Source organism: Mesoplodon mirus (genome assembly GCF_964341445.2).
Source record: "Mesoplodon mirus genome assembly, chromosome: 7".
Classification (NCBI taxonomy): Eukaryota; Metazoa; Chordata; class Mammalia; order Artiodactyla; family Ziphiidae; genus Mesoplodon; species Mesoplodon mirus.
Window position 1 is genome coordinate 100,142,764 of NC_138983.1, and position 27,844 is coordinate 100,170,607.

At 45.1% G+C, this 27,844-nt stretch overlaps 1 protein-coding gene across 1 annotated transcript in view; it reads left to right on the plus strand.

Moving 5' to 3' along the window:
* LOC309808907 (forkhead-associated domain-containing protein 1-like) overlaps positions 1-27,844 on the plus strand; it is a gene marked incomplete at both ends in the record, with an annotated part of 97,925 nt that overhangs the window by 12,497 nt on the left and 57,584 nt on the right. Inside the window, 2 exons of the mRNA XM_082629477.1 lie at positions 4,469-4,675; positions 20,538-20,808. Coding sequence (XP_082485603.1) covers positions 4,469-4,675; positions 20,538-20,808 — 478 coding nt within the window. The remainder of the gene's footprint in view (positions 1-4,468; positions 4,676-20,537; positions 20,809-27,844) is intronic.

Consider the following 27,844-nt stretch of genomic DNA (forward strand, 5'->3'; position numbering starts at 1 on the left):
TTTTAAAGGACATCTTGGTTGCTTCCAGTTTTTGGCAGTTATGAATAAAGATGCTGTAAGCATGTATCCAAAATCAATGAGTCTTCATGGATATAGAGAACAGACTGTGGTTGCCAAGTGGGAGGGGGTTGAGGGAGAGATGGAGTGGGGGGTTAAGGTTAGCAGATGTGAGCTGTTACATCCAGGATGGAGAAACAACAAGGTCCTACTGTAGAGCACAGGGAACTATATTCAATATCCTGTGATAAACCATAATGGAAAAGAATATTTTAAAAAGAATGTATATAATGTATAACTGAATCACTTTGCTGTACAGCAGAAATTAATACAACATTGTAAATCGACTACATTTCAATAAAATAAATAAATAAACAATATAAATGAGTCTTAAAAATCAACAATAAGAAACCAAACAACCCAACTTAAAAATGGGCAAAAGAGCTCAACAGACACCTCACCAAAGAAAATCTACAGATGTCAAATAAGCATATGAAAAGATGTTAAACATCATATATCATTAAGGAATTTCAAATAAACATGAAATATCTCTTCATTTATTTAGACTACTTTGATTTCTTTCATCAACATTTTGTAGTTTTCTTCATATACCTCTTCATATAGCTAAGTATTTTGTTAGATTTATTCCTAAGTACTTCATTTTTTTTTTTTTTGGTGCTAATGTAAATGGTGTTGTGTTTTTAATTTCATATTCCACTTGTTCATTGTTGGTATATAGGAAAGCAATTGACTTTTGTATATTAATCATGGATTCTGCAACCTGGGTACAATTGCTCATTAGTTCCAGGAGGGCTTTCTGTCGGTTCTTTGGGATTTTCTGCATAGACAATCATGCCATCTGCAAAATGGGCAAAAGATCTGAACAAACACCTCACCAAAGAAGATTTCTTTTTCCTTCCCAATCTATCTTTTATTCTCTTTTCTTGCCTTGTTGCATTAGCTAGGAGATACAGTACAATGTTGAAAATGCGTGGTGAAAGGGGACATCTTCACCTTATTCCTGATCTTAATTGGAAAGTTTCTAGTTTCTCACCATTAAATATGACGTTAGCTTTAGGGTTTTTATAGATGTACTTTATCAGGTTGAGGAAGTTCCCCTCCATCCTTAATTTGCCAAGAGTTGTTGTGGTGGTTTGGTGGTTTGTTAGTTTATCATGGATGGTGTTTAATTTTGTCAAATGCTCTTTTTGCATCTACTGTTATGATAATGCGATTTCTCTTCTCTACGCTGTTGATGTGATGGATTACATTAATTGATTTCCAAATGTTGAACCAGCCTTGCATACCTGGAATAAATCCCACTTGACTGTGGTGTAGAACTCTTTTTATACATCACTGGATTCAATTTGCTAATATTTTGTTGAGGATTTTGCATCTATGTTCATGACCAGTATTGGTCTGAAATTTTCCTGTTTTGCAATATCTTTATCTGGTTTTGCTATTAGAATAAGCTTGGCCTCACAGAATGAGCTGGGAAGTGTTCTCTCTTCTTCTATTTTCTGGAAGAGATTATTGAGAACTGGTATCATTCTTTCCTTAATGTTTGATAGAATTGACCAGTGAACCCATCCAGGCCTGGTGCTTTCCATTTTGGAAGGTTATTCATTATTGATTCAAATTCTTTACTAGATATGAGTCTATTCAGAGTATTTATTTCTCCTTGTGTGAGTTTCAGTAGATTGTGTCTTTCAAGGAAATGGTCCACTTCATTAAGTTATAAAATCTGTGGGCATAGAATTATTCATAATATTCCTTTATTATCCCTTCAGTGTCCATGAGATCAGTAGTGATGCCATCGCTTTCATTTCTGATTTGAGTAATTTGTATCTTCTCTCTTTTTTTCTTGGTTATCCTGCTAGAGGTTTGTCAATTTTATTGATCTTTACAAAAAAAAAAAAACCAAACAGCTCTTTATTTTGCTGACTTTTCTCTCTTGTTTTCCTGCTTTTTATTTCATTCATTGCTTCTTGTCTTGTGCTTGTGGTAGGCTTATATTGCTCTTCTTTCTCTAGTTTCATAAGGTGGAAGCTTAGATCTTTTCAAATGTATGCCTTCAATGCCATAAACTTCCCTCCAAGCACTGCTTTCACTGCATCTTGCAAATTTTCATAGGTTGTATTTTCATTTTCATTTAGCTCAAGATGAATTTTTATTTCCCATGAGACTCCCTCCTTTACCCATCTGTTATTTAGAGGTGTGTTGTTTAATCTGAAAATATTTGGGTATTTTCCAGCTGTCTTTCTGGTATTGGTTTCTAGCCTAATTCCATTGTGTTCTGAAAACGTACTTTGCATAATTTCTATTCTTTTACATTTGTTGAGGTATATTTCGTGGCCTGGAATGTGGTCTGCTTGGTGAATGTTCAATGGGAGCTTGAGAAGGATGTGTGTTTTGTTGCTGTGGGATGAAGCTGTGTGGTTGCCAGTTAGATCCAGATGATGGTAGTTCTATTCAGTTCAACTTCATTCTTACTAATTTTCTGGCTGGTGGGTCTGCCCGTCACTGACAGAGGGCTGTTGAGGTCTCCAGCTACCATGATGGATTCATCTGCTTCTCCTTGCAGTCCTATCAGTTTTTGCCTTCCATACTTTTATGCTCTATTGTTGGGTACATACAATGAAGGACTGTTATGTCTGCTTGGAGAATCAACCCCTTTATCACTATGTATCGCCTCTCTTTATCCCTGATAACTTTCCTTCCTCTGAAGTTGGCTCTGCTTGAAATTAATAGAGCTACTCCTGCTTTCTTCTTGTGTTTCAGTATTTTAAGTGCCAAAGTGTTTGGTAGGAATTTGAAAAGTGGGTAAAGGCACAGTCATTTGAATCAGGCAAACCTGGGAACAAGCCAAGCGAGTCAAAGTGGCTGACTGTGGGCACACTTAATCGTTCTATGCCTCAGTTTCCTCATCTAAGAAATGAGTAACTATCGGACCTACTGTACAGCACAGGGAACTATATTCAATATCTTGCAGTAACCTGTGATAGAAAAGAACCTGAAAAAGAATAGATATTATATATATGTATAACTGAATCACTTTGCTGTACACCTGAAACTAACACAACATTGTAAATCAACTAGACTTCAATAAAAAATTAAATTTTTTTGAAATGAGGAAGTATCCCTTTGAATTATTGTGAAGATGAAACGGGATAATGCAGTAAAGCACTTAGCAAATTTCCTGGCATTTGTGTAATTACACATAATGTGTCATTAATATATTCTACTAATATATGCAGTTATATTATTATCTATTCATATACTATAAGCTATTATTAATATAAGCTATTGGTTATAATTATATTGTGGGACATTAGTATAGATTTCTAAGTCCAAGTACTCTCTATGAAAGTTGGATGAGGCACTCTGAGAAGAGTGACTTAGAAAATATTTGCAAAGTCTCAGGCTGGAGTGGATGGCTCATAGGCAGTGTCCTGAGAAGACAGAGGACTTCGCACGTGCCCTGCAGCCCATAGTCCAGGGCGCCGGGGCCAGGGGGGATGTGATATTTCTTCCTTGGTGCCGAGTTTTGCTCATTCTTCTTATTAAAGTGGTTACACAGGAGGTTTCTGACGCCACTGACAAATCACTGTCTGGGGTCTCTCTCTTTTGAGGGAAATGTAGTCACACCAGGGCCCCTATTGAAAAATAGATCATCTTTGGTTAGATAAATTCTGATTAGCTTTTAAGAAGCAACAGTAATAATTAAGCACATGGGAAAAACCTTCATTGTACACCAAGGCTTTTAAAAGGTAGTTATAAAACTATGTTTTGTGGTGTGAGCTCAGTTGTGTTTAAACTTTTTAAAAAGATTGTAAGCATAGAGAAAAGACTGGAAGGATGTGAACCACCGTGTTCTCGGTGCCTGCCTCTGGGGGACGGGAGTCTAAGTGATTTTAATGTCTTCTTTGTGTTTTTCTCTAGTCCTCATTTTCTGCATTATTACAAAAAACATGTTATTTTAAAAATGAATAGAACAAACAACAATTATTACAAAACCTCCCCTGAACTTTAACACTTGCAGTAAATGGACAGTTGTCACTTGCCAACTGACCTTTCTGGTTTGTGTTGGGCCATTTCTGCTGTCTTGCCACTCGGGACAACCGAAAGGATACTTGCATGGGATCAGAGAACTATCAAGTGGCCAATTCCTGGCCAATTCCCCCCGAGTTCCCTCTTGCCTCTGTGTTGCCTGACGCCCTACCCCAAAACTGGGCATCTAGTCTCGGTCTGCTGTCAGGCTCTGGTGACCCTCCACTCACTAGCTGTGTGGCCTTAGGCAAGTCACTTAACCTCTCTGACCCTCAGCATCCTCCTCTTAAAATGAGGATTGCAGTGACTGTCCAGCCAGATGAAGTGGTTAGCACATTGGGGCCCCCAGTGTCAGCGGCACTAGTTATTCCTTGTTATTCCTGTTATTCCTGGCTCTGACTGTCCCCCTTCTGCATTTCAGTCTGCAGACGTCGACAACCATCACGCACTCATTGAATATAATGAGGCCGAAAGCAGCTTTGTTCTCCACGACTTCAATTCCTGCAACGGCACGTTCGTCAATGAGTGCCACATTCAGAACGTGGCTGTGAAGCTCCTACCCGGAGACATCCTGAGGTTTGGATCCAGAGGGCTGACCTACGAACTGGTCATCGAAAACCCAGCCTCGGTGAGTCCAGGCCCCTGCGGGGGTGGGGTGGGGTGGGGTGGGGTGCAGAGGTGCCGTGTTGTGTCACCTTCCGTGCAGCCTAGGGCTCGGGTACGGCCACAGGTGGAGTTCGTCTGGAGCGCGTCACTCTTCCTTTCGCGATTCTGCGAAGTTCAGCCCCATCGCGTGGGTGCCCGGGGAGAGCGAGTCCTCGCGCCCTCTTCTGGGCATTTCGTGGAATTACATGCAAGAGTTGCCTAGGGACCAGCCCAGAGCGAGAGCATTTTCCTGAAAAGTGAAGCTTGGCGAGGGGAGGTGGAAAGCAGGTGTGTGCTTTTGAAGATGCAGAGATGGATGCTTCCTTTTTAGGCAGATCAGTGCTCTGCAACTTCCTAGCTTTGCGACCTCGGCCAGGGTTCTCTGCGTGCCTGGGTCTGGGTCTTCTCAGCGGTGCAGGGCGTTGAGAGAGTATCTATGTATAAAAAGTCAAAGTCTCTGGCCGGAGTAGACACTCAAGGCCTGCCAGCTGTTATCACACCGGATCAGAAATGTTCCCGGGATCAGGACCTAAAGTATGGCCCCAGGTTAAGCGGAACGTAACCCAAAATTCGCTCAGTCACCAGAAGTATCTGGTTCAGTAGGGAGGCAGGATGGGGGCTGGTTAGCAACACAGTCCTGGGTCAGAACCCCAGCTCTGCCACTGGCCTACTCGGTGCGCTCTTGCACAAACCATTGGACCCCTCGGAACCTCGGTTTCCTCATCTACAAAATGGGGCCAACGACAGCAATGACCTTGCAGGCTTATCTCGAGGGCTAAATGAGATGGTTCTAATTGTAAAACTCCCAGAATAATGCCCATTCGTGGTGAGCACACAATTAATACCTGTCGTGTGTGTCCCAGAGAGACGGCGTGTTAACCTCACTCCCCAGCACCAAGAACCCTGCATGGACTGAGACCTCCGAGGCTTAAAGTCCTTTCTGGGACGAGGCTGGGTATAAATAAATAAAGTTTAGAGAATCTAGACAGAATCCTGGGGTGTGGGTCCACTAGGCAGCCTTAAATACTCACTCAGAGAAGATGAGCACCGTCCCTCAGGCTGCAGGGCCCGTGACACCGCATCCACCACGTTTGGCTTTGAAAATCTGGGGCAGTTTTCTCCTGCTGCTTCTCAGCCCCCTTTTCCTCCTTGGACCAACATTAAAGTGTGCTCACTTGTGGGATGCACTGGGATCCACTGGCCGCCCTGAGGAGGGGCTCCTGACCCAGAAGGTGTTGACCTGATCAGGGGTTCTCAACATGGGTTCTAAGGATCCCCCTCGTCAGAAGCACGTGGGGAGCAGACCCACAGTGCAGATGTGGGCTTCACCCCAGGCCTGAGGACTCATACTTAGGATTCCCAGATGAAATACAGGACACGCAGTTAAATCTGAATTTCAGAGAAGCAACAAATCATTGTTATGTGCAGGTGTGGCCCAACTATTGCAAGGAACCACTTATGCTAAAATAATTATTTGGTGTTTATCTGAAATTCAGATTTAACGGACACCCTATAGTTTATTATATATTGATTTATTCATTTCTTTCTTTATGCGAAATCTGGCAACCATACACATCCTCCCTGGGAGCAGGGCCTGGGAATATGCATTCTCACAAGCTCCCTGATGATTCTGATGCACCACCAATAGGAGGGAAACCGAAATTTAGAATCCTTTGTATGGAACACTTACAGAATTTTTTAGGGATCAAAGAAAAGGGGATTTCACACTCCCAAGCCTGAAAATCCAAGTTCATGAAGTTTGATTCAATGTGCCCCAACATGTCTGATTCCAAGAATTTTTCAGGAATGTTCAGTAAAATTACAGGTTCTCAGGCCCCCTCCCTGGGAAATTCTGACTCTGTGGCTTGCCCGTGGGGAGAAGAAGAGGGGGAGCAGCAAACAATATCTGCATTTTTTTCTTCTTTTTTCCTACAAAGATATTTATTGAAATATTATTTATAGGGGCATAAAATTTGAAAACTATTTCCATCCAAAGGGGGCATTGTTTAATATATTATATTGTTTAATATATTATAAGGAGTTTAATATACTATAAGGAGTTCGTTTATATATGGAATACTCTTCTGCCTTTGTAAAATACAGCTTTCTTGAGATATAATTGACATGCCATAAACGTCACATGTTTAAAGTCTGTAAGTGGATGGGCTTTGACATATGGGTACACCTGTGAAACCATAGCCACAATCAAGACAGTGAACAGCTCCTTCATCCTCCAAAGTTTCCTCCGGATCACAGCATGTGTTTGTTTGCTTGCTTGCTCTTAACAGCTTCACTGAAGTACAATTTACATAACAGAAACTTCACCCATTTGAAGTGTCCAATTCAATCAATTTGAATATATTGATGGAGTTGTGCAGCCATCACCACAACCTGCTCTCAGAACATTTTCCTCCATTTCTATCACCCCAAACCTCGGAGAAACCTTGGAGGTATTTCATTTTGGGGTTTGTTTTTAACTTTTAATTTTCAAAATTATGGTAAAATACACATAAAATTTACCATCTTAACCATGTTTAAGTGCACAGTTCACAGTGGCATTAAATCTATTCACACTGTTGTGCAGCCATCACCCCCATCCATCTTCAGAACTTTGTTCATCTTCCCAAACTGAAACTCTATGCCCATCACATCAAACCCCCTGCTTCCTTCCTCCCCTCCCACCATGCTTTCTGTGTCTGTGAATTGGACTATTCTAGGTTCCTCATATAAATGGAATCTTACATTGTTTGTCCTTTTGTGACCATCTTATTTCACTTAGTATGATATCCTCATGGTTCATTCCAGTTGAATATTTCATTGTATGGATTCACCACATTTTGTTTACCTGTTCATCCATCCATGGCCACTTGGGTTGCTTCCACCTTTTGGCCATTTTGAGTAAGTTTGTTATGAACACGGGTGTACAGCTATGGAATGGGGACTTTATTTTACAAGGTGCTTCTTATATAATTGTGGGGAAAAGTGATGACGACCTCTAACCTTGAGTAGATAAGACGGAAGAAGATGCTTTGTAAGAAGAGAAACGAGGAGAGCAGCAGGAGGAATCACTGACGTGAACAGCACTGTGCTAAGCAATGCACCTGCTCTCCCTTATTTCACGCTCACAGCAACCTATGAGATGGGTTCTCCCATGATCCCCATTTTACAGACAAGGAATCCGAAACTCAGAGAGGTTAAGTAATTTCCCCAGGGCCACACAGCTTGTCAGTGCAAATTAAACACTATCCCCACTTGTGGAAAAAGGAGGGGAGAAAACCATTTAGTCTGATGCTAGCTGGAGCAGTAGCCTTGACTGGTTTTCACACCGAGGAAAGCATACTCTCACGGTCACTCGAATATGCACGGATTTTTTCAATTCTTATTCCTACACGCACTTGCACCTTGCTTCATTCCTCGGTTGACTACAGGCAGCTGCACAAGTGTTCCCCCGGCCTGTGCCCAGGGCACTTTGCAGGACTCTCCACAGCCCCATCTTCTCAAAAGTGCTCTCTGCCGGGGCGTCCCCAGCTTGAGAAGCTTCCATCCATGATGCTCATATTCATGGAGGGGTCCTTTGCAGCGTCCGTGTGAGGGCAGCCTGTGGACTGACTGACACCTTCCTACAAATTCCACTTCCTGATGACCCCAACCTGCTGGCTATTTAAAAGAAGAGAAAGGAAGAGGGGAAAAGGGAGAGGTATTGAAGAGCATCTCTCATCAAATATTTTGAAGCCCAGTTTTTCTAAAAAATTCGTGGCCCTCTTGCTTCCGGCCTATTCTTGTTTCCAATTGATTTTGGGGTCCCTGGTGAGGGCGCTGTGTTTCCTCCTTGGATGGAGTTTCCACGGAGGACTGCCCTGATATCATACAGATTAAGTATGATGAGAACTGTTCTTCTCCCGACAAAGAGTTCCCAAATGAAAGCATTTAGTTCAGGTTTTGTGGTGACCCTAACCAATAGAGGAGGGTGTGACAGCATTTTACTGGGGGAGGGGGGTGAGGTGCGGGGCGCTTAGGAATCCAGATGTGTGTGCAGATGTCACAGTGGTTAGAGCACGTGCCCTGAGGTCAGGCTGACTCCAGCGCCGTCCCAGCCCTGCTCTTGACCGGCTTTTATACTGGACGTGCACAAATCATCTACCTCTCAGGGCCTCGGTCCCCACTCCTGTAACAATAGTTCCTACCACCTTGAGTGACTGTGGTATTAAGTGGGCAAAGTGCGTAAATTGCTTAGTCCAGCGTCTGGCACCTAATAAGCACATGATAACCCTCAGCTTTAGAGTCAAGCAAACCAGCATGGAGCAGCCAAGATGCCTCCTTTGTAAATGTCCTTTTGGACAGGGAAGCCTCCCAAGACCTGCCCCCGCTTGCAGATAAATATATTTGCAGATAAATTACCCATAGAATAACATACAAGATGGAAAAATATAAAGAAAAACTCTTGTTTGACAAAGTGCATTGGCAGCCAGGTTGTGCCCAGGACCATCCTTTTTTTTTTTTTTTTTTTTTTTTTTTTTTTTTTTTTTTTTGCGGTCGCGTGCCTCTCACTGTTGTGGCCTCTCCCGTTGCAGAGCACAGGCTCCGGACGTGCAGGCTCAGCGGCCATGGCTCACTGGCCCAGCCGCTCCGCAGCATGTGGGATCCTCCCGGACCGGGGCACAAACCCGTGTCCCCTGCATCGGCAGGTGGACTCTCAACCACTGCGCCACCAGTGAAGCCCCCAGGACCATACTTTGTAAATTATAGCTCTCTCATCAAAGTATTACCTAGGGCTGCCATATTGCACAACTCCAGGTTCACCATTCACAACGTAGTCCACGTGGATGGCGCCCACTGAAGCTGTGCAGGACATAACCCGCAGGGCCATGTGCAATGCCCTGAAGCAACCGTTGATTAATCCCATAGAGTCTTGGCACCAGGCGTGGGAAATTGAGGTCCCAGAGTCAGGTGTGCTGCCGTGTTGTGGGTTTTGTTGGTTGTTGCCTTTACTCGTGCTTTCTGAGCTCTGGGAAAGGAGGTGTGGAAACAAGCTGTGCTAGTCACAGTGGCGCCGTTCTTACAAGGCAGCTGAGTAAGGAAACCCACGTCACCCGTATGTATCCATCATGTCTTTCTCTGTTCTGAAATACGGCAAAACGGATGGAAATGGCCAGAATGAAAAAGGAAGCCAGGCGCCACAAATGACGTGCCGAGTTGTTCCATGAGGGGGTTGACAACTCCTTATCGGCAGCCCCCATCCCCATGACTGCCTGTGTCTGGCCTTCCCTGTAGCCTGCTCTGCCCTGTTCCCAGTCCAGCCAGACTCTCCCCCGTGGCTCCTGGATACTGTCTTCTGTCCCTGCAATGTCATGACGTCCTGTCTTGCGAGAAGCGCGCCCTCTGTCGGCCAATATTCCTTGCTGCTTTAATGGGGAAGCTCTGCAGAACACAATCGAGAAAGCAAGGCCTTTGGAGTTGGATGGACCCAAGTTGAAATGCCAGCTGCAACTGACTTTACCTTTCTGAGCTTCAATTTCCAATTTCTGCCAAGGAGCTACTCATTAATCCCAGGTCCCCTTTCCCCCTTCAGTTGTTTTTTATAGAGGTCCCTGGGACCACCCCTATCATGGCATAAACTGAGGCTCAGAGAGTTTCAGTGACTTCCCCAAGGTTAGGCATCAGTCATATAGATCCAGAGACAGGATTAAAAGCCAGCTCTCCTGAGTCCCTTGGAGGCTTTTCCTAATAGCACGAAGCATCGTGGGGCCGTGAGAGCCCAGGCAGGTCCTTCACTGCCCAGCGGTTAAGGAAGGTCTTGCAATTCCCAGTCCAACCTGCAGTTTCACACGCTGACAGGGGATGATTCATTATGTGGGTAAAAACGAAAGCCACTGATAATAGAAGAAAATGCATTTTCAGTTATCTGGCTTCCTTGCTTGTTTGGCTCCACTCACTTATTTTTTGGCTTCACCAATGCAGGATCTTAGTTCCTTAACCGGGGATCAAACCTGCACCCCCTGCTTTGGAAGCGTGGAGTCTTAACCACTGGAGGGCCAGGGAAGTCCCTGGCCCCACTAACTTTTTTTCTTTAATTATTTTATTTATTTTATTTATTTATTTTTGGCTGCGTTGGGTCTTCGTTGATGCGCGCGGGCTTTCTTTAGTTGCGGCGAGCGGGGGCTAACCTTCGTTGCAGTGCGCGGGTTTCTCATTGCGGAGGCCTCTCTTGTTGCGGAGCATGGGCTCTAGGTGCATGCGCTTCAGTAGTTGTGGCATGCGGGCTCAGTTGTTGTGGCTCGCGGGCTCTAGAGCACAGGCTCAGTAGTTGTGGCCCATGGGCTTAGTTGCTCCGCGGCATGTGGGATCTTCCTGGACCAGGGCTCGAATCCCTGTCCCCTGCATTGGCAGGTGGATTCTTAACCACTGTGCGCCCAGGGAAGTCCACCCACTAACTGTTTACCAGGGATATTGCTGCCGTTCCTGGACAAATTCAGTTGCCCCCTTTCTTCTTCTTTTTTGACGATGGTGATCACACCTGATGGCTAATGTTTTATGCTCATTTATTATGGACCAGGAAGTGTTCCCAGCATTTCACGTGCACTATCTCACCCACTTCTCACAGACTAAGAAATGGCTGTTAGTATCCCTGTGTCTTACAGACAAGGCACAGAAATGACACACTCGTCAGGGTCCCAGAGGAGGAGCAGAGCCGGGAGCCGGACCAGAGTCTGTGTGACGCCGGATCCCAAGGTCTTAACCCGAGGTCGGCACGTTATGGCCCAGGGCCAATTGCGGGCCATCCCCTGTCTTTGTAAAGTTTCCTGGGAACACAGCCATCCCATTCATTTCAGTATTGCCTGTGTTGTCGGCTACAAGGGCAGAGTAAGCTGGGCAGATCCTATGGCCCACAGGGCTGGAAATGCTTACTGTCTGGCTCTACAGAAAACGTTGACCAGCCTCTGCTTGGAACATTATGCAGTACTGCCTCTTTCATTTGACTTGGTTTCTGAAAGAAGAACTTAAAATAGAGGGGTGAGCTGGGGAGAAAGAACTCACTCAGATTGAGCCTTACTGTGTGCCAGGAAATGTGCTGGTTAATTGCTTAAGTTTACTGAGGAATAAGAAAAAACAGACAAGCTGGAAAAATAAACTTTGAACAGTCTTTTCAATACCTCTTTAAAAAAGAGCTGGAAATATGTGGTTCTAAATATACATACACATATATATGCATTTGCAAATATAGTAATAATATAATTACATTGACATGGATCTGATAAATATACTAGACATTAACATATTATATATACAACGGATGCATATTACAAATTTTGCCTGTTTCTTCAACTGGAAAGTTTTCTTTTAAAACTGTGGACTGTTGGGAATTCCCTGGTGGTCCAGTGGTTAGGACTCAGTGCTCTCACTGCTGAGGGCGTGGGTTCAATTCCTGGTCAGGTAACTAAGATCCCACAAGTGCACGGCGAGGCCAAAAAACGAAATAAATGAAACTATGGAATGTCTTCCCTGAGTCACTTTTGAAGCAGAAATTTGGGGTTTGTAGTCTGAAGCCTGCTGTAGCTAGAGAACTATTTATCTATCAGAGTTTCTCTAAGCAGCGTTTTACTACTTGTCTTATGATTGGTTCCTTGGTCTTAAATCATTCTTCTCTGGAGATGCTGCTTTACTTTTATAAGTTGAAAGGTAAATTTGGTGCATGATGACAGTCTGGTGGGTTTTATTTGAGCATGTCATAACCTTTAAAACAACTTTCACTCTGAGTACATAGTGATGCTTATGCTAAAGTCTCAATAAGCATACTGTCCAGGAAATTTGATTGTTTGCAAGTGTCAGAAAACCAACTAAAACTAGCCTAGGCAAAAAAAAAAAAAAAAAAAAAAAAAAAGCTCATGGAACTGAAAAGGCCAAAAGCTGCAGCTTAGGCCCAGCTGGATCCAGGCGCCCAAATCATGGTCAGGAATCTGACTCTTTCTTCCCTGTTAGCTTCCCAATCTCAGACAGACTCTTGCCTCACCTGTAGGAAAGTGGCCAGCAGCAGCCCCAGCACCCTACAAAGTAGCAGTTCCAGGGAAAGAGCCAGCATCTTCATTGGCAGTGGCTTGGATCACGTGGCTTCCTCTGAACCAATCCCTGAGGCCAGGGGCAAGGAATGCTCTGATTGGCCAGACCTGGGTTATGGTCTCACCCCTGGGGTGGAAGGGTCAGAGTTCTATGGACTCAGGATTGTCAGGGAAAGGGTGTCTTCCCTGCAAAAAAATTAAAGTGCCCATCCAGAAGATGGAAGAAATGGATGCGGCGGAGACAAAAACAAAGAAGATGTCCATGACATTAGGAAGCATTCCTATTGCCTAAGTGGAGCCTTCCGAACGGGATTTGCCACTAGGGATGTGGGGGGAGGGAAATGACGAATAATCCACTTTTCCATTGGAAAATTCCCAGGCCAGTCTCCAAGGAAGCAGAGTTGCTCATTTCTCTCCTGTGGTGAACAGGTGTGATGAGAAGCTCAGAGTCGGGGCCTTAGTTGTCCATCCCCAAGAAGGGTGGCGTTTCCACGTTCCTGGGACCTCTGAATAGGGCCCGTTGTTGAGGAGGATGTGGCTTTACTGTACCGGGAGTTGAGAAGCCGGCAACTGAGTGAATGACCTGAGAGCATGGGGCCCTTCAGAACAAAGCCTCTTTCTGGTCAAGCTTTGTCATCTACCTGACCTCGTAGGATTTCCTCTACCTTGTGCTTTTACAGGTCCCGTGGGGACCTACTGATGTGATGAGAAATCCTGAGGCTGGGTGTTTTATATCAAAGGCGATTTCCCAAGATCAGTGAAGTGGAGGGCACGGGGCAGCAGACAGCCTCAGACTAGGCCTCCGCAGCAAAAACTCACACACAAGGACCCGTGACGCTGTGTTGTCACCAGATGTCTACAGGCAATGCAGATGACATCGGGGGAGGTGGAGACGGGAGCGTGGGCTGAACCCTTAGCATCCTGCTGAGACAGAACCCGGACCCGGCCAGGAACCTGGCCGCTTCCTGCTTCCTCTGGCAGACCACACCCTTTGTTACCAAACCAGAACCACGTTGCTCCTTCTCTGAACTTAGTTGATGATCATTCATTCATTCATTCATTCATTCCATCTCTCAATCTGGCAAGACCGAATTGAAGCAGGCCAAGTCTAGGGGTAGCAAAAGCTATTTGCAAAAATCCGGCTGTTTTCTCATTAGATTCTATTTCCCATTTTATGGACTGACCAGGAAGCTGATTAGAACTTGAAAGGAAAGGAAAAACCGTAAGGTTGAAGATTTACAAGAAAATGGGAAAATTAGATGGGCCAGATCTCCTTTAACACAGCTGGGAAAAACCCAAACGAATGGCTTTTCTGAACAGCTCAAAGGGACTTAATTCTTTTAAGTTCCAAAACCTAAAAATAATGTATAACTTGGCGGTTCTGTGTTCTAAATGTATAATCCTGATTTCTCACACTGAAACCCCGTACATAATTTACCCTTTTCTTGGGGACATAGAATTATTACCCGTCTCTGAGTTACGGTGACACCCCGGGAGCTGTTGAGATAAAGGCCATTTGTCCTGGCACCAAGAAGCCCCCTCTCCTGGCTTCTGAGATCTACTGGCCATGTTTTCTAGTCTCCATTCTGTCTTTCCAGGTCCATGGCTCCTCCATGCTGGGGTCAGTGTGCTTCCTCGCCACCATCACCCCTACCCCCCAGGCCCTTCCAGACTGTGGGAATTAAGCTCCACATCTATGTATGTTAAATTCTTCTGTAAGGAAGACGATCTCTTCTCCCTCCTTTATGTATTTACTCACTAATGTATCTAGGTCAGTATGGACTCATGCATACTGATTTTACAGTTTGAGTTTATAATCCAATACTCATTAAGTATTTCTTCGCTCAAATTCTTCCAGCCTTGGCCACTGGGAGCTCTTTCAGATTGCTTACTGTGTCCTTGAGCATCTCCCCACCTTTTCATTTTGGGCACTTCCTTACTCTCTGCTGTTACAAGATGCGCCAGGCTTAGCATGTATTTTCCCCATCCCAGCCCCAGAATCAAAGTGCTTTTTATTTACACTCCGTTTGCCAACCGTTCAGCTCAGTCAGCGAACACCTACCATAGCAGGCACTCTGCTGGGTGCCAGCACAGCCAGCAATTGGCTGGTAAATATTTAATGACCAGCTCTCTGGAAAAAGTAAAGTACATGGATGCATAGCATAAGGTTTACTGATATAAAGAATGTGTAGCACAGTCTATCCATGTAACAAGAAATACAGTACTCTTTCTTGTAAATTCTATATAGCCAGCTAAGTCTCACAGAATGCTTTCATTGACTTTAGCTGAACTCTTGTATCCATAGCCAATTTCTCATTGCAGTTGACGAATGAGAGAGTTCCCAACCTGAGCACTCGTGGGTATTTTTGGATATTTTGGATTTATGAATAATACAAGTGAAAAAAGAAAGACGTTAGAACTCCACATGTTCATCAGTGACATGAGTGAGTTTGTTGCTGCATCAGATAATAATTTTCAAATACTGGAAGAACGTTTCCCCAATTTTTTGCTCTATTCATAACATAATGGCTAAGACACAACATGCTTTTGTATAAGCTGCATTGTTAACATTTTCTCCATTACTGTCTTAAGTCTAGGCAATCAACAAAACAAACAAACAAACAAAATCAAGCTCTACATGAACCACCATTATTAAACCTATTTATAAAAGTTTTTAAAAATCAAGCCCTCATTTATAACATTTCCTGATTTCTATGTTGTAATACGCCCTCCACGGTCAATTTCAAACTCCCAATCACACATCCCTGAATACAGAGAAGGAAAGAGAGGTGTGGTAACACATTACTATGTAGCATTTCCAACAGAAACATATAGTAGAGTGAAATAAACTCAAGAGCATAGGTAATAATAAAATAGAGTAAAATAATTAAGAAGAGGTGAGTTTTAAGTTTGTATCACCTTTTTTTCTGATATAATTTAATGGTAAATTTATGAAGTTAATTCTTATTAATGGCTGTGTTCATCAAGCAGTTGGCAAAATTCCTGGACATTTAACAATCGGTTCTCGTGGGCGGGTACCAGCTGGCCCCAGCACTCCTCTGGTACAGCAGTGAACATACCACAGGTCTTCCCGGATGGAGGCTGGGGTCCTCTGAGCTGCTTCCAGGGCGTGGCATGTACCAGATGAATAACACTTCCATAAGACAGTTGTCAGTGTTCCTAGAAAATCCCATTTCTAAGTAGCCCATGCGATGTCTTGTATTTTTTCACACCATCTAATGTTCATTTCCTTTTTTTAACTTGGAAAATATCCTATCATTCACTAACCAATCGTCTAAGATCCGTTTGTGAGTATGGAAAGCAGGTAATAAATCATGACTTCGAGTAACCTAGAAGTCCTAAGAGCACAGGTATTGGAGTCCTATAGTGTCACCACTTCCTGGGTGTGAGACGTTGGGCAAGTCATTTAACCTCTCTGAGCTTCAGTTTCTTAATCCACACACTGAGGGGTAAAATGCCTCCTGCAAGATTATTCTGGAGATCAGATGAGACCACATGCATTAAGTGCCCAGCACAGTCTGTGGCACATCTGAGGCTTCTCTACACAGTGGCTCATAGCCGTTGTATTGTCCACAATTACTTACAAATGGCAGAGCACATAACAAGCTCTCCAAGGGCAAGGTCTAAGTTTCCACCTTCTCTGCAGGCTCCAGGGCTTCCTGGCAGAATTCATGTGTACTGTAGGCACTCGATGTGCAAACTACTTCGAAGTTTTTTTAGGGTCTCCCGTTCAACTTACACTCTTTTCAGGGTTAGAAGCAGATATTGGGGAGATAACACAAAGAACAAATAGATAATTTGAAAAAAAATGGATAGTGATTTCTTGAGTAAATCATTGACCTGTGTTTATTAAAGCTAATATAAATTCAGCCGTGGATGTGGTCATGGTTAATCCAGGTGGTTGACAACCTGCTTTTTTTTTTTTTTTTGGTATACGGTCCACTCACTGTTGTGGCCTCTCCCGTTGCGGAGCACAGGCTCCAGACGCGCAGGTTCAGTGGCCATGTCTCACGGGCCTAGCCGCTCTGTGGCATGTGGGATCTTCCTGGACCGGGGCACGAACCCGTGTTCCCTACATCGGCAGGCGGACTCTCAACCACTGCACCACCAGGGAAGCCCCAACCTGCTATTTTAAAGGTAGTATGGAAAAGAAATCAGGAGTATCACATATGCTACCTCAAAAACAAAACAAAAAACCCAACCATGGCAACATACCATATGGTCAGAGAACAGACACAAAGAAAGAGAAAAGGCATTAGTGTGTATTTTTAAACTAAAGTTTCTAAAAACCGACTTGAAGACTTCCCTGGTGACACAGTGGATAAGAATCCACCTGCCAGTGCAGGGGACACAGGTTCGAGCCCTGGTCCGGGAAGATCCCACATGTTGCAGAGTAACAGCCCGTGCACCACAACTACTGAGCCTGCGCTCTAGAGCCCACGAGCCACAACTACTGAGCCCATGTGCCCCAGCTACTGCAGCCCATGTGCCTAGAGCCCACACTCAGAAACAAGAGAAGCCACCGCAAGGAGAAGCCCATGCACCACAACGAGGAGTAGCCCCTGCTCGCTGCAACTAAAGAAAGCCTGCACATAGCAACGAAAACCCAACACCGCCAAAAATAAATAAAATTAAATCTAAAATAAAAAAATAATAAAAACAGACTTGTTGATAACTGACATTGACCCCATGCTTCCTGTACAGCCCAGAGCTGGCTTTTAAATGTGAGTCTTTTTCTTATGTTTGCTTTTCTCCCTGCCTGTTTCATTGTAGTTACCATCAGCAATTTCTGAGAAAACCTTGACCTTCCCTGTGATAGAGCAAGCCGGCAAACTAGAGAAAACCCACTTTAACCATCCAACTAAAGCTACCCTCAACCAGCACGCTTCAGAGAAAAAAAAACCACTTTATTTTTTAATTTTTAAACCCGAAGAGCTTGGAGTCTGCTGCATTTACACATCTTTGGCTCCTTCCCCATAGGGGCCCTATCGTTCGGGCTCTGTGTGCTGCAAGCGACAGAAACCAGCTCTAGCCGGCCTCAGGGATGGAGCACTTCAGGGTAGCACCCCAGCCAAGGCTCAAAACCAGCTTCCTTATTTTCCCCACCATGTTCACAGCAGCATAGTTACAATAGCCAAGAGGTAGAAACCATCCAAATGTCCGTGACGCTTAATGGATAAACAAAATACACTCTAAACTGTATGATGGAATATTGTTTAGCCTTAAAAATGAAGGAAATTCTGACATGGATGATCCTTGAGGACATTATGCTAAGTGAAATACGCCAGTCACAAGAAGACAAGTACCATGTGATTTCACTTATTTGAGGTACTTGGTACTTAGAGTAGTCCAATTCATAGAGACAGAATGTTGATCACCACGGGCTGGGTGGCGGAGGGAATGGGGAGTTGTTGTCTAATGGTTAATACAGTTTACGTTTTGCAAGACGAAAAAGTTCTGGAGATCCATCTCACAGAAATGTGAAAATACTTAACACCACTGAACTATTTACTTTAAAATGGCTAAGATGATAAATTTTATGTTGCAGGTTATTTACCACAATCTGAAAAATAAATAAACAGCTTCCCTCTCTCCATGTCTGGGCTCCACTCCCTCATGCTGGCTGCATTGTGAAGTCCCACCAGGTCACTCCAGATCCTGGTGTCCAGCCAAGTCTTCTTGGGTCTCCTTGGCTCTGATTGGATCACTTGCCCCACCACTGAACCAATCAGTATGTCCAGGGAGTGTGATTGGTTGATTGCTTAGCCCCACCCACAGCAATGGGCCGACAGATTGGGAGGGAGATTCCTGGAATTTCCAGAAGAGCCAGGTGGGTTGCGGCCTGTCCACTACGGCAGTGAACCACTTGAGGCATGAGATATGACCACTCCTTTTAGCACCCTGGCAGTTAGTGGGCAGTGAGGCACATCTACCTGAGCATCCCAGCACAAAAGGGAATTCCTCCACACTACCCGTGGTCTCTCGATTTGTTTTCTATCAGGCGGGGGTAAAACATATTCAAATTTCCCCCTTCCCACCTTCAGCCCTTTCATTCGATAAATCTTTATTAAATCGATGAGGAAAGGTTGTAGGAATGATTGAGGCAAGACAGCCCCAGAGGAGAGGACGGGAAGGGATCGGATGGATGGAGAAGTGAGTGCAAGGCAGGAGCAGGACACCTCAGCTTCTGAAAGGAGAGAAAGGAAGAAAGCTTAGGTGGAGACCGAGGTGCCCACAGTGGAGAGAAATTCGGATCTTCATATAAGGTAACAGAGTTCTGGAACACTGCCAAGTCCGTTCCTGAAACAGGTTTCAACGGGGCCAGTGTCATCATAAATGCTGGGCCAGGTGTCACCAGGCAATTGGAGTTTGATTTTCCCGAACAGTGTTCTCCCTGACTCCAAAAAAGTCTTCAGGGGAATTCACCGGATTCTTGACTTGGCTGGGAAAGACTGTAGCTAAAAGACTGGTTTGGGAACCTGAGTGAGTGGAGAACCTTCCTCTTGAATACAATCCAGGTGAAGCTATAGGAAGTTCTGTCTGCCAGTGCTCCTATTTCGGAAGCATTCTGTCCTGTTTCTCATTACGTGTCTGCAGTCTGCAGAAAGAGAAACGTGACCGCCACAGGCGGCAAACCTTTGAACTTAGCTTCTTCCTTGAAAAGTGTGTTTTTTTCTGCCAAGAGACTGGGGGCGGGGCAGAGAAGGGAGAGAGAGACAGAGAGGGAAAGAGCTTTCCAGAACTCCAGTCCCACCACCCTCTCCACCACCACCTGAGCTTGGTGAAGTCCTTAACCTCTCCAAGCCTCATTTGTAAGCTAGGAATAAGGAGAGCTCCTCCCCTTCAGGGCTATCGCGAGAAATCGGTGAGTAATTACAGTAAATGGTAGCATTCACGATGTCACGGTTTAACCACTAGGCTCGGGGAGGGATGGCCACAACAGCATTAACCAAGACAAAGCCAGGTGTCAGCACCTCTCAGCATTTGCTTCTCCCGGTATAGATGGATTTTGATGTGCTCTCTAATGAAAGTAGCTACAGACATCTTCCGCTGGATCAGATGAAAAGAGGTTCCCTTGATAGATATTTATGGAGCGTCTGGCAAGAATCAGATGTGGCAGATGTTGAGGATCACAGGTTAATGAGCCAGTTGGGGTGCGAGCCAGTTGGGGTGCCTGCCACCCCAGAGCTCTCGGCTTCGGGGAACAGGTGGAATGGGAGTGCCAGGGAGACACACAGTGTGGACGTGTGTGTCCTGGAGAGCTGGGCTTGAATCTCGGAGATGTGTTCATTCATTCTTTCAACCAGTATTTAAGGACCTACTGTGTATGTGCCAAGGGTTTATTCTAGGAGCTGAGGATACGGTGCTGAGCAAGGTAGACAAAAAGCTGTCAGCCTCTCAGAGCTCAGAGGTGGCGTTGTACCAGCTCAGACGCTCACTGCCAAATCTGTGATCCTGGGAAAGTCACTAGGTCTTGCTCAGCCTCGGGCTCGTCACAGAGCATCAGGGGTATTAAATGAGGTAATGCATGTGAATCTCTTGACTGGGTGCCTGGCACGAAGGCTGCACCCAATAAATGGTGGTGCGATAGTGTGCAAGGTGACCTATGGTGGGGACCAACATCCCAAATTTGGGGAGTCTGGGAGGGCTTCCTGGGAGAAGTGACTTATACGCCGAAATCTAGGGCAGCAATTATGTCGCCGGGACAGAAAGGTGAAGACCACCCCAGCTGCTCGTAACCTCCCCTGACCCTCTTGTCTGCCCCTGCAGGTCTCCTTCCCATGGGTGAGGGGCCCAGCACCTTGGCCAAGGCCACAGCCACCTTGGGCCACCCAGCAACTGAACCAGTCACCCTCACCAACACAGACCCCCTTTTACCCGGGCATCTGGACAGCGCCAGTGCAGAGGAGCTGGTCGCAGGGGTCCCCCGAGCCCCCCATGGTCCCACCAGCCTCCCACAGGCAGCCCATGAGTGCCAGCAAGAAGATGTTCTCCTTCGAGGTGGACAGAGCCGCCCACAGCGTTCCCATCATCAGGCAAGGTACTCATGGGCGCTTCTTTGGTGGCTTAGGGGAGGGGCTTTTGCTAGGAGGATGGGTCTCAGTTTCTGCTTTCCCCTTTTTTTAAAAATTTTTATTGAGGTGCAGTTGATTTACAGTGTTGTGTTAGTTTCAGGTATGCAGCACACTGAATCTGTTCAACATATACATGTATCCACTCTTTTTTAGATTCTTTTCCCATATAGACCATTACAGAGTATTGAGGAGAGTTCCCTGTGCTATCCAGTAGGTCGTCCTTAGTTATCTCCTTTATTTATAGTATTGTGTATGTCAATCCCTCTCTTCCAATTTATCCCTCCCCCCTCTTATTCCCGGTAACGGTAAGTTTATTTTCTACATCTGTAACTCTATCTCTGTTTTGTAGATAAGTTCATTTGTACCTTTTTTTAGATTCCACATATAAGCAATATGGTATGATATTTGTCTTTCTCTGGCTTTTGCTTATGTTCTCTGGTTCTGAAGTAGAACATAATCAAATGTGAAAAAATTGGGATAAGCAGAAAGTTAGAAAACAGTAAAAGATAAGCTGTCACCCTTATCACCAGAATTCTCCCTGTTGACTTTTTGGTACAAACTCCTCCAAGACTGTGCTCTGCCCATCTGCACACATCAGTACCTCTGTGGTGAGTGTGTGTGTGTGTGTGTGTGTGTTTGTACATATATATGAATATATATGAATGTGTATCAGAATCTAAATTTATATACTTCGACTCAGATGTACAGACATATTGGTAACTGAAATCCCTCTTGCCTTAAGAGGTTTTTAAATATCTTATTACCATTTTACAGGTAAGAGGAGACTGAGGCTTATGGAGAAAATTACTTCTCCGGAGGTTATGTATTCAATCTAATCTAATCTAACGCTTTTCAGTCAAATTTAAGGCTGGTTATCTCAGTGACTGTCACTCACAGCCTGGTCACTTTGGGAACACACAGCCATCAGGGTTTCCTTCTCCCCCCTCCCCCCGAGAAGGCCTCATGGCATTTGGGGAGGAGACTTCCTGTCTGTCACCATCCTCTCGGCCTTGCCAGCCTTACTGGCAGAGTAGCTGGCTCGACTTAGTCCCTGGCATGATTCGCAGGTTTCTTCTGTGGCCACTGGTGTGAAGGTCCCATTCTCTGTTTTCTGCGTCCCAGCCCCAGACCCCTCTGAGTCCCCAGGTCTCTCGATGCCTCCACACCCTTCCCTGGTCTCACTCAGGACCACTCACCTAGTCACTTCCCTCAGCCATTCAAATAATAGTTATTATTCTGAAATATACAGACTAAGGGGCAAATGAAAGGTATCTCTGCAGTTTACATAATCATCATCATCATCTAAGGAATGCTCATGTACCTACGACCCAAGTTAAGAAATTACTCAGCCATTTCCCCCCAGCATTTTAATGTGAAAACTTTCAAACATACAGCAAAGCAAAAAGAATTTTACAGAGACAGCTCTCCTCCTAATTCTACCGCTAACACTTTGCTGTACTCTTTATTACATTTCTGTCTACCCATCCTTCTTGTCCTGCATTAATCCATCTTATTTTTTGGATGCATTTCAAAATAAATAGCACACATCTGTAGTCCTCCCCCTAAATGCTTTAGCACATATACCATTAACTAGAATTCAACATTTTTGTCTCCTTCATGTAAAATGAACACACAATGTGTATTAGTTATCATGATTGCATAACAAATTCTCCCCAAACGTAGCAGCCTAAAGCAAAAATCAAACATGTGTTATCATCTATACGGTTTCTGTGGGTCAGGAATTTGGCAGCAGCTTAGCAGGACAGCTGTGGCTCAGGGTCCCTCGTAAGGCTGCAGTCATCTGAAGGCTTGACCTGGGCCGCAGGATCCACTTCCAAGATGGCGTGCTCACATGGCTGTCAGCAGGAGGCCCCAGCTCCTCACCACATGGGCCTCCCCAGAGAGTGGCTCGAGCATTCCCATGACACGGCAGCTGCTCCTCCTGAGCAAGTGATCCTGGAGGACAAGATGGAAGTGGCAACATCTCTTGTGACTAAGCCTCAGAAGTCATGCTCTGTCATTGCTGCAATATCCTGCTGGTTACACAGGGCGTCACCCTCCAGTGTGGGAGAAGACTACACATGGGCCTGAAGACCAGGAGGTGGGGATTATCAGCAGTCATCTTGGAGGCCGGCTACCACAGCCTGCCCTCGGGTCCTCAATGATTCACACTCCTCCTCCTCTCTCCCGAGGCCCCCCAAAATCTCACCCCAGTAACAGCATCGGCTCAAATTCCAGAATCTCGTCTAAATCAAGTCCAGGTACAGATGGGGCTCATGGGTGTAGTACCTTACATTCAGCTCATCAAGTACTACTTCCAGAAATCTGAAGACCTCTGAACAAAGGGTCTGTCCGTCATACACCCAGCATATATTGGTGGGACAGACATAGCATAACTGCTACATACACTCCTCTTGTTCCAAAAGAAGAAAAACAGGAAACACACAGGAGTCCCTGGCCCAAAGCAGTTCTGAAGTCCAGCTGGGAAAATATCGGCAGTTCCTTGATTGGGCTTCAGTCCAACTCTTGTCCAGAAATGACTTTCCAGGGCTCTTGGGTCTGCCCGCTGGTCCCTGAGTTCCGCCTTCTGAGTCGTCCTCCCTTTCCTATGAAAGGTGTCCCATGGATGTGGCTGCATAGTTTTATAGCCTGCTTCCTGCCTGTAGAAGCTTGGTTGTCCAGACGCTTCTTTGACTTTTGTGGGTCTCTGTCAGTCTGAGTTGGCAGTGCTTCTTATTGGGGTTCATCCTATTAGGCAAAAACCACGCCCACAGACTTTTTTGGACCCAAGCCCTTCCACCATGGACTTCTGCAAAGACTGACAAAGGACAGAAGCTTCTTAGAAGCCCAGTTTTTTGACCGAAGGGTTCTTCTGGACACTGCCCTGGATCTGTATTCTTAACAAAGGATTTTACAACCACACCCTCAGCTTCTTCTCTGGACTGTGTTTTCTTGAGAGTGCCCTTGATTTGATCTTTGCCCAGAACCTGTTTCTTACATTTCATTTGCCACCTGGAGAGGCAGGGAATTTTCAAGCCCAGAGCATTGCCCTGGTTTAACAGCCCTTCCTTTAACTGTCTCTCCCCCTCACATTTCACTATAAGTAGCAAGAAGTAACCAGGCAGCACCTTCCAAGACTCTGTCTGGGACTCTCTCTAGCTAGACCATTCAGCCTCATCACAAACATTTTCTACCTTCCTCATGACCACAGGCAACGTGTTAGGAACCCTTCTGCCACCACCTGACAAGGATCCCTTAACCCCAGTAACATTTTCCTCACTTTCCTGGAACCTTCCCTCACTGCCTCCTCAAAGGCCATCGGGCTTCTACTAAGACTATTCAGGCTTTCTCAAAGACTCTTGGCCAAAGTCCTCCAGCTTCTGGCCACTGTTCCATCCCAAACCACTCCACACTGTAGGGTTTTTGTTAAATTTTCCACCACTCCTGGTGCCCAAACCTGTATTTGCTACTTATTGTTGCATAACAAATTACTGCAGGATGTAATGGCCTAAAACAACAGTAAACATTTATTATCTCCTAGTTTCTCTGAGTCAGGAAGTTGGGAATGGCTTAGCTGGGGGATTCTTGCTCAGGATTTTTCATGAAGTTGCAGTAATGGTGTTGGCTGGGGCTGTGGTCCTCTGGAGGCTTGTCTGGGGCTGGAGGACCCACCTCTAGAATGGTTCACTCACATGGCTTTTGGTAAGAGGCCTCAGTTCTTCACTAAGTGCACCTCTCCATACGTTGCTTGAGCATCCTCAAGCTGCCAGCTCCTCCAGACAAGTGGTCCTAGAGAGTGAGGAAGAAGCTGCAATGCCTTTTATGATCTAACCTCAGGAATCAAACTGTGTCATTTCTGCAATATCCTTGGTTACATAGAGAAGCTTTGTTACGGACTGAATTGCATTCCCCCAAAATTCATATGCTGAGGCCTCAATCCCAATATCGCAGAATGTGACCATATTTGGAGATAGTGTATTGAAATAGATGAGTAAGTTCAAATGAGATGATTGGGTGGGCCCTAATCCAAGGGCTGGTGTCCTTGTAAGAAGAGAGAGAGAGACGCCAGGGATGCACGTGCACAGAGAAAAGGGCATGTGAGGACACAGCAGGAAGGTGGCCGTCTGCAAGCCAAGGAGAGAGGCCTAACCCTGCCCACACCTTGATCTTGGACTTCCAGCCTCCAGAACTGTGAGAAAATGAATTTCTTTTGTTAAGACCTCCTGTGGTGTTTTGTTATGGCAGCCCAAGCTAACTAACATAAAGTCCATCCAGTATTGCAGAGGATGATGCAGGGGTCTGAATACCAAGAGACAAGAATCAGTGGGGCCATCTTGGAGACTGCCTACCACACCCTGAAAGGTGTAGATCTTGAATGTGCTCACTGAGTTTTGCCAGTCGTGCACACCTATGTAACCCAAATTCCTATCAAGATATAGAACATTACCATCACCCCAGAAAGTTCCCTCATGTCCCTCCCCAGTCAATTCCCAGCCCCAGGCCCCAGAGGCACCCACTCTTCTGAATTCTTTTCCAGCCATGGATTAGATATTCCTGTTCTAGAATCTCAAGTACACAGAACCATGTAGTACATGTTCCTTTGTGGAAGGCTTTTTTCACTCAGCATAGTATTTCTGAGATTCATTCATTTTGTTGTATGGATCATGTTCTGTTTTATGAACATATATACAGGGTTTTTGGGGTTTTTTTTTTAATGCGTCCTTTGGACACATGGCACATGGGCTGTTTCTTTTCTTTTTTTCACTCCGCCATTTAAATTTTTCCACTGTAATCACCGGTTTCTCCAGTGCCATGTTGAACTTGGGGCTTCTCTAAAGGACTTGCATTCCCCCTGGAGAAATGAAGGATGAGTCGTATGGCTTAGAGTCCCTCACATCTACCTGGGCTCTATCTCCTCAGCCTCTCAGCCAGGTCTCATGTTTCCAAACGTTTGCCCTCGTTCCCCTGACACTCTCGCCATCCTCAGAAAAGGACTTTCATCTTCCCGTGTCATGGGGAGTTCCTTTGTGTCTGGGCCTCTCTACTCCACGCTTTAGAGAAAACTCTGTGCTCCAGTCCTCCATGCTGTCTCTTGACAGAAAACACCTCTTTTTAAGGGTTCCGAGAAAGCTCTTTCCTCTCTTAGCAAAGCTGGGCTCTTCCAATTAAATTGGTTTACTGTTAGACTGTCACCTTGCTTTAGACTTGAAAAATTCTATTTGAAAACCCAAAGCCAAGGATTTATTTACTGCAGATCAGGTCAGGGTTTCTCAATCTTGGCACAGTGACATGTGGGTCGCATAACTCCTTGTTGAAGGATCTGTCCTGTCCACTGTAGAGTGTTTAGCAGCATCCCTGACCCCTACCCACCAGAGATACCAGTAGCAACACCACCACCACCCCCCCAACTGTGGTTCTCAAAAATGTCTCCAGACGTTGTCAAAAGTCAAAACGTCATTTTGCCTGGGGGAAAACTCACCCTGTTCTAGTTAATACTCATCCTTCCTGTACCACAAGGCAATAAAACGTCAGCTCCAAGGCCAAATCTTAATGGCAAGAGCTCATGGGAGGTGGGGAAGAATTACTGAGAAAAGAAAATATGTGGAGTGACTTATTAAAATAGCATCTTGATTCATATATATATATATTTTTTTTTCCCAATAATGGGATCATATGAACCTAACATAGGTAACCTTTTTTTTTCTTTTTTTGGCCGTGCCGCTCAGCTTGCAGGATCTTTGTTCCCCAGCCAGGGATGGAACCTGTGCCCCCTGCAGTGGAAGCACAGAATCCTAATCACTGGACTGCCAAGGAATTCCCTACCTGATTTTTAAAATTCAATAATATATCATAAACATCTTCCCACTTCAATACATTGACTGCATAGTGGTTAAAAGCATAGGCTCTGAATCCAACAAACTTAGGTTCATCCCTTGACTCTACCACTTACCAGCTGTGTGTCCTTGAGCAGATGACTTGACGTCTCTGTGCCTCATACCTCTCACGTATAAAATGGAGATGGGAATAATAATGCCTATCTCACTGGGTTGTTATGAAGACGAAATCGTATCCTGCGTGTAAGTGCTGAGCACAGCGCCAGGTGCATAGCGAACATTCAGTTAATATTAAAATATTTAATATTTTAATATTTAAATTTTAATATTTTAATAATTTTAATATTTAAATTTTAAATATTAAAATTTAAAAATTAAGTTATTACCTAACCATGATTGTTATTTAACTTTTATTTACAACTTACAATGTCTGAAAGACACAGTTAAGGTGCACACATACTGACCCTGCTGCAGACTGGTGATTATTGGAGCGCACCAGGACAGCTGGGGGTTGTTAAAATATTAAAGTAACTTCCCTGCCCTTTGGCCAACAGCTCATGCCCGAAAATTCTTAAAGTGCCTGCGTCCCTATATCCGCCTTCCCACCGCCCCAGCCCTCCCGACCCTCCCTGGGGCTTCTCCCCACTGGGACCTCCGAAGGATCCGGCAGATAGAGTTAAGCCGGTTTGGTCATACATGGCCCTTAGGTTCTTTCTGATAAATAACAGTAGCCGGTAAAGAAGTTTGGGGCAGGTGAGGGGTAACTGCTCCAGCACCTCCCTGCCTGGGTGTAAGGAAAGCGAGTCTCAGAGCAAATTCTAGCCCCACAAAGACTTTCGGTAAACACACCTTCCCTAATAAAGGGACCCCATCGATCAGCCTGTTCTGTAAGTTTTATGAAGTCCCCCCTCCGGCCATCATCTTGCGGGGAAGGGTCCCTCAAGACAGCCACGACAGGGCTGCAGAGGCAGCCGGAGTCACCCCTAGAGATGGCATCAGATGCCAGAACTCTAAGCTGAGACTGGACAGGGGCCCATTTAGGGTCAGACCCCGTGGCCCTCCCTGGGGACACAGGCCAGGCAGTACCTTCCTCCAGTGGGAGCCGATTTCTTGAGGAATCTGAAAACAGATCAAGTCTTCCTCCTGAAAATTCAGTTTCCAAATTGAG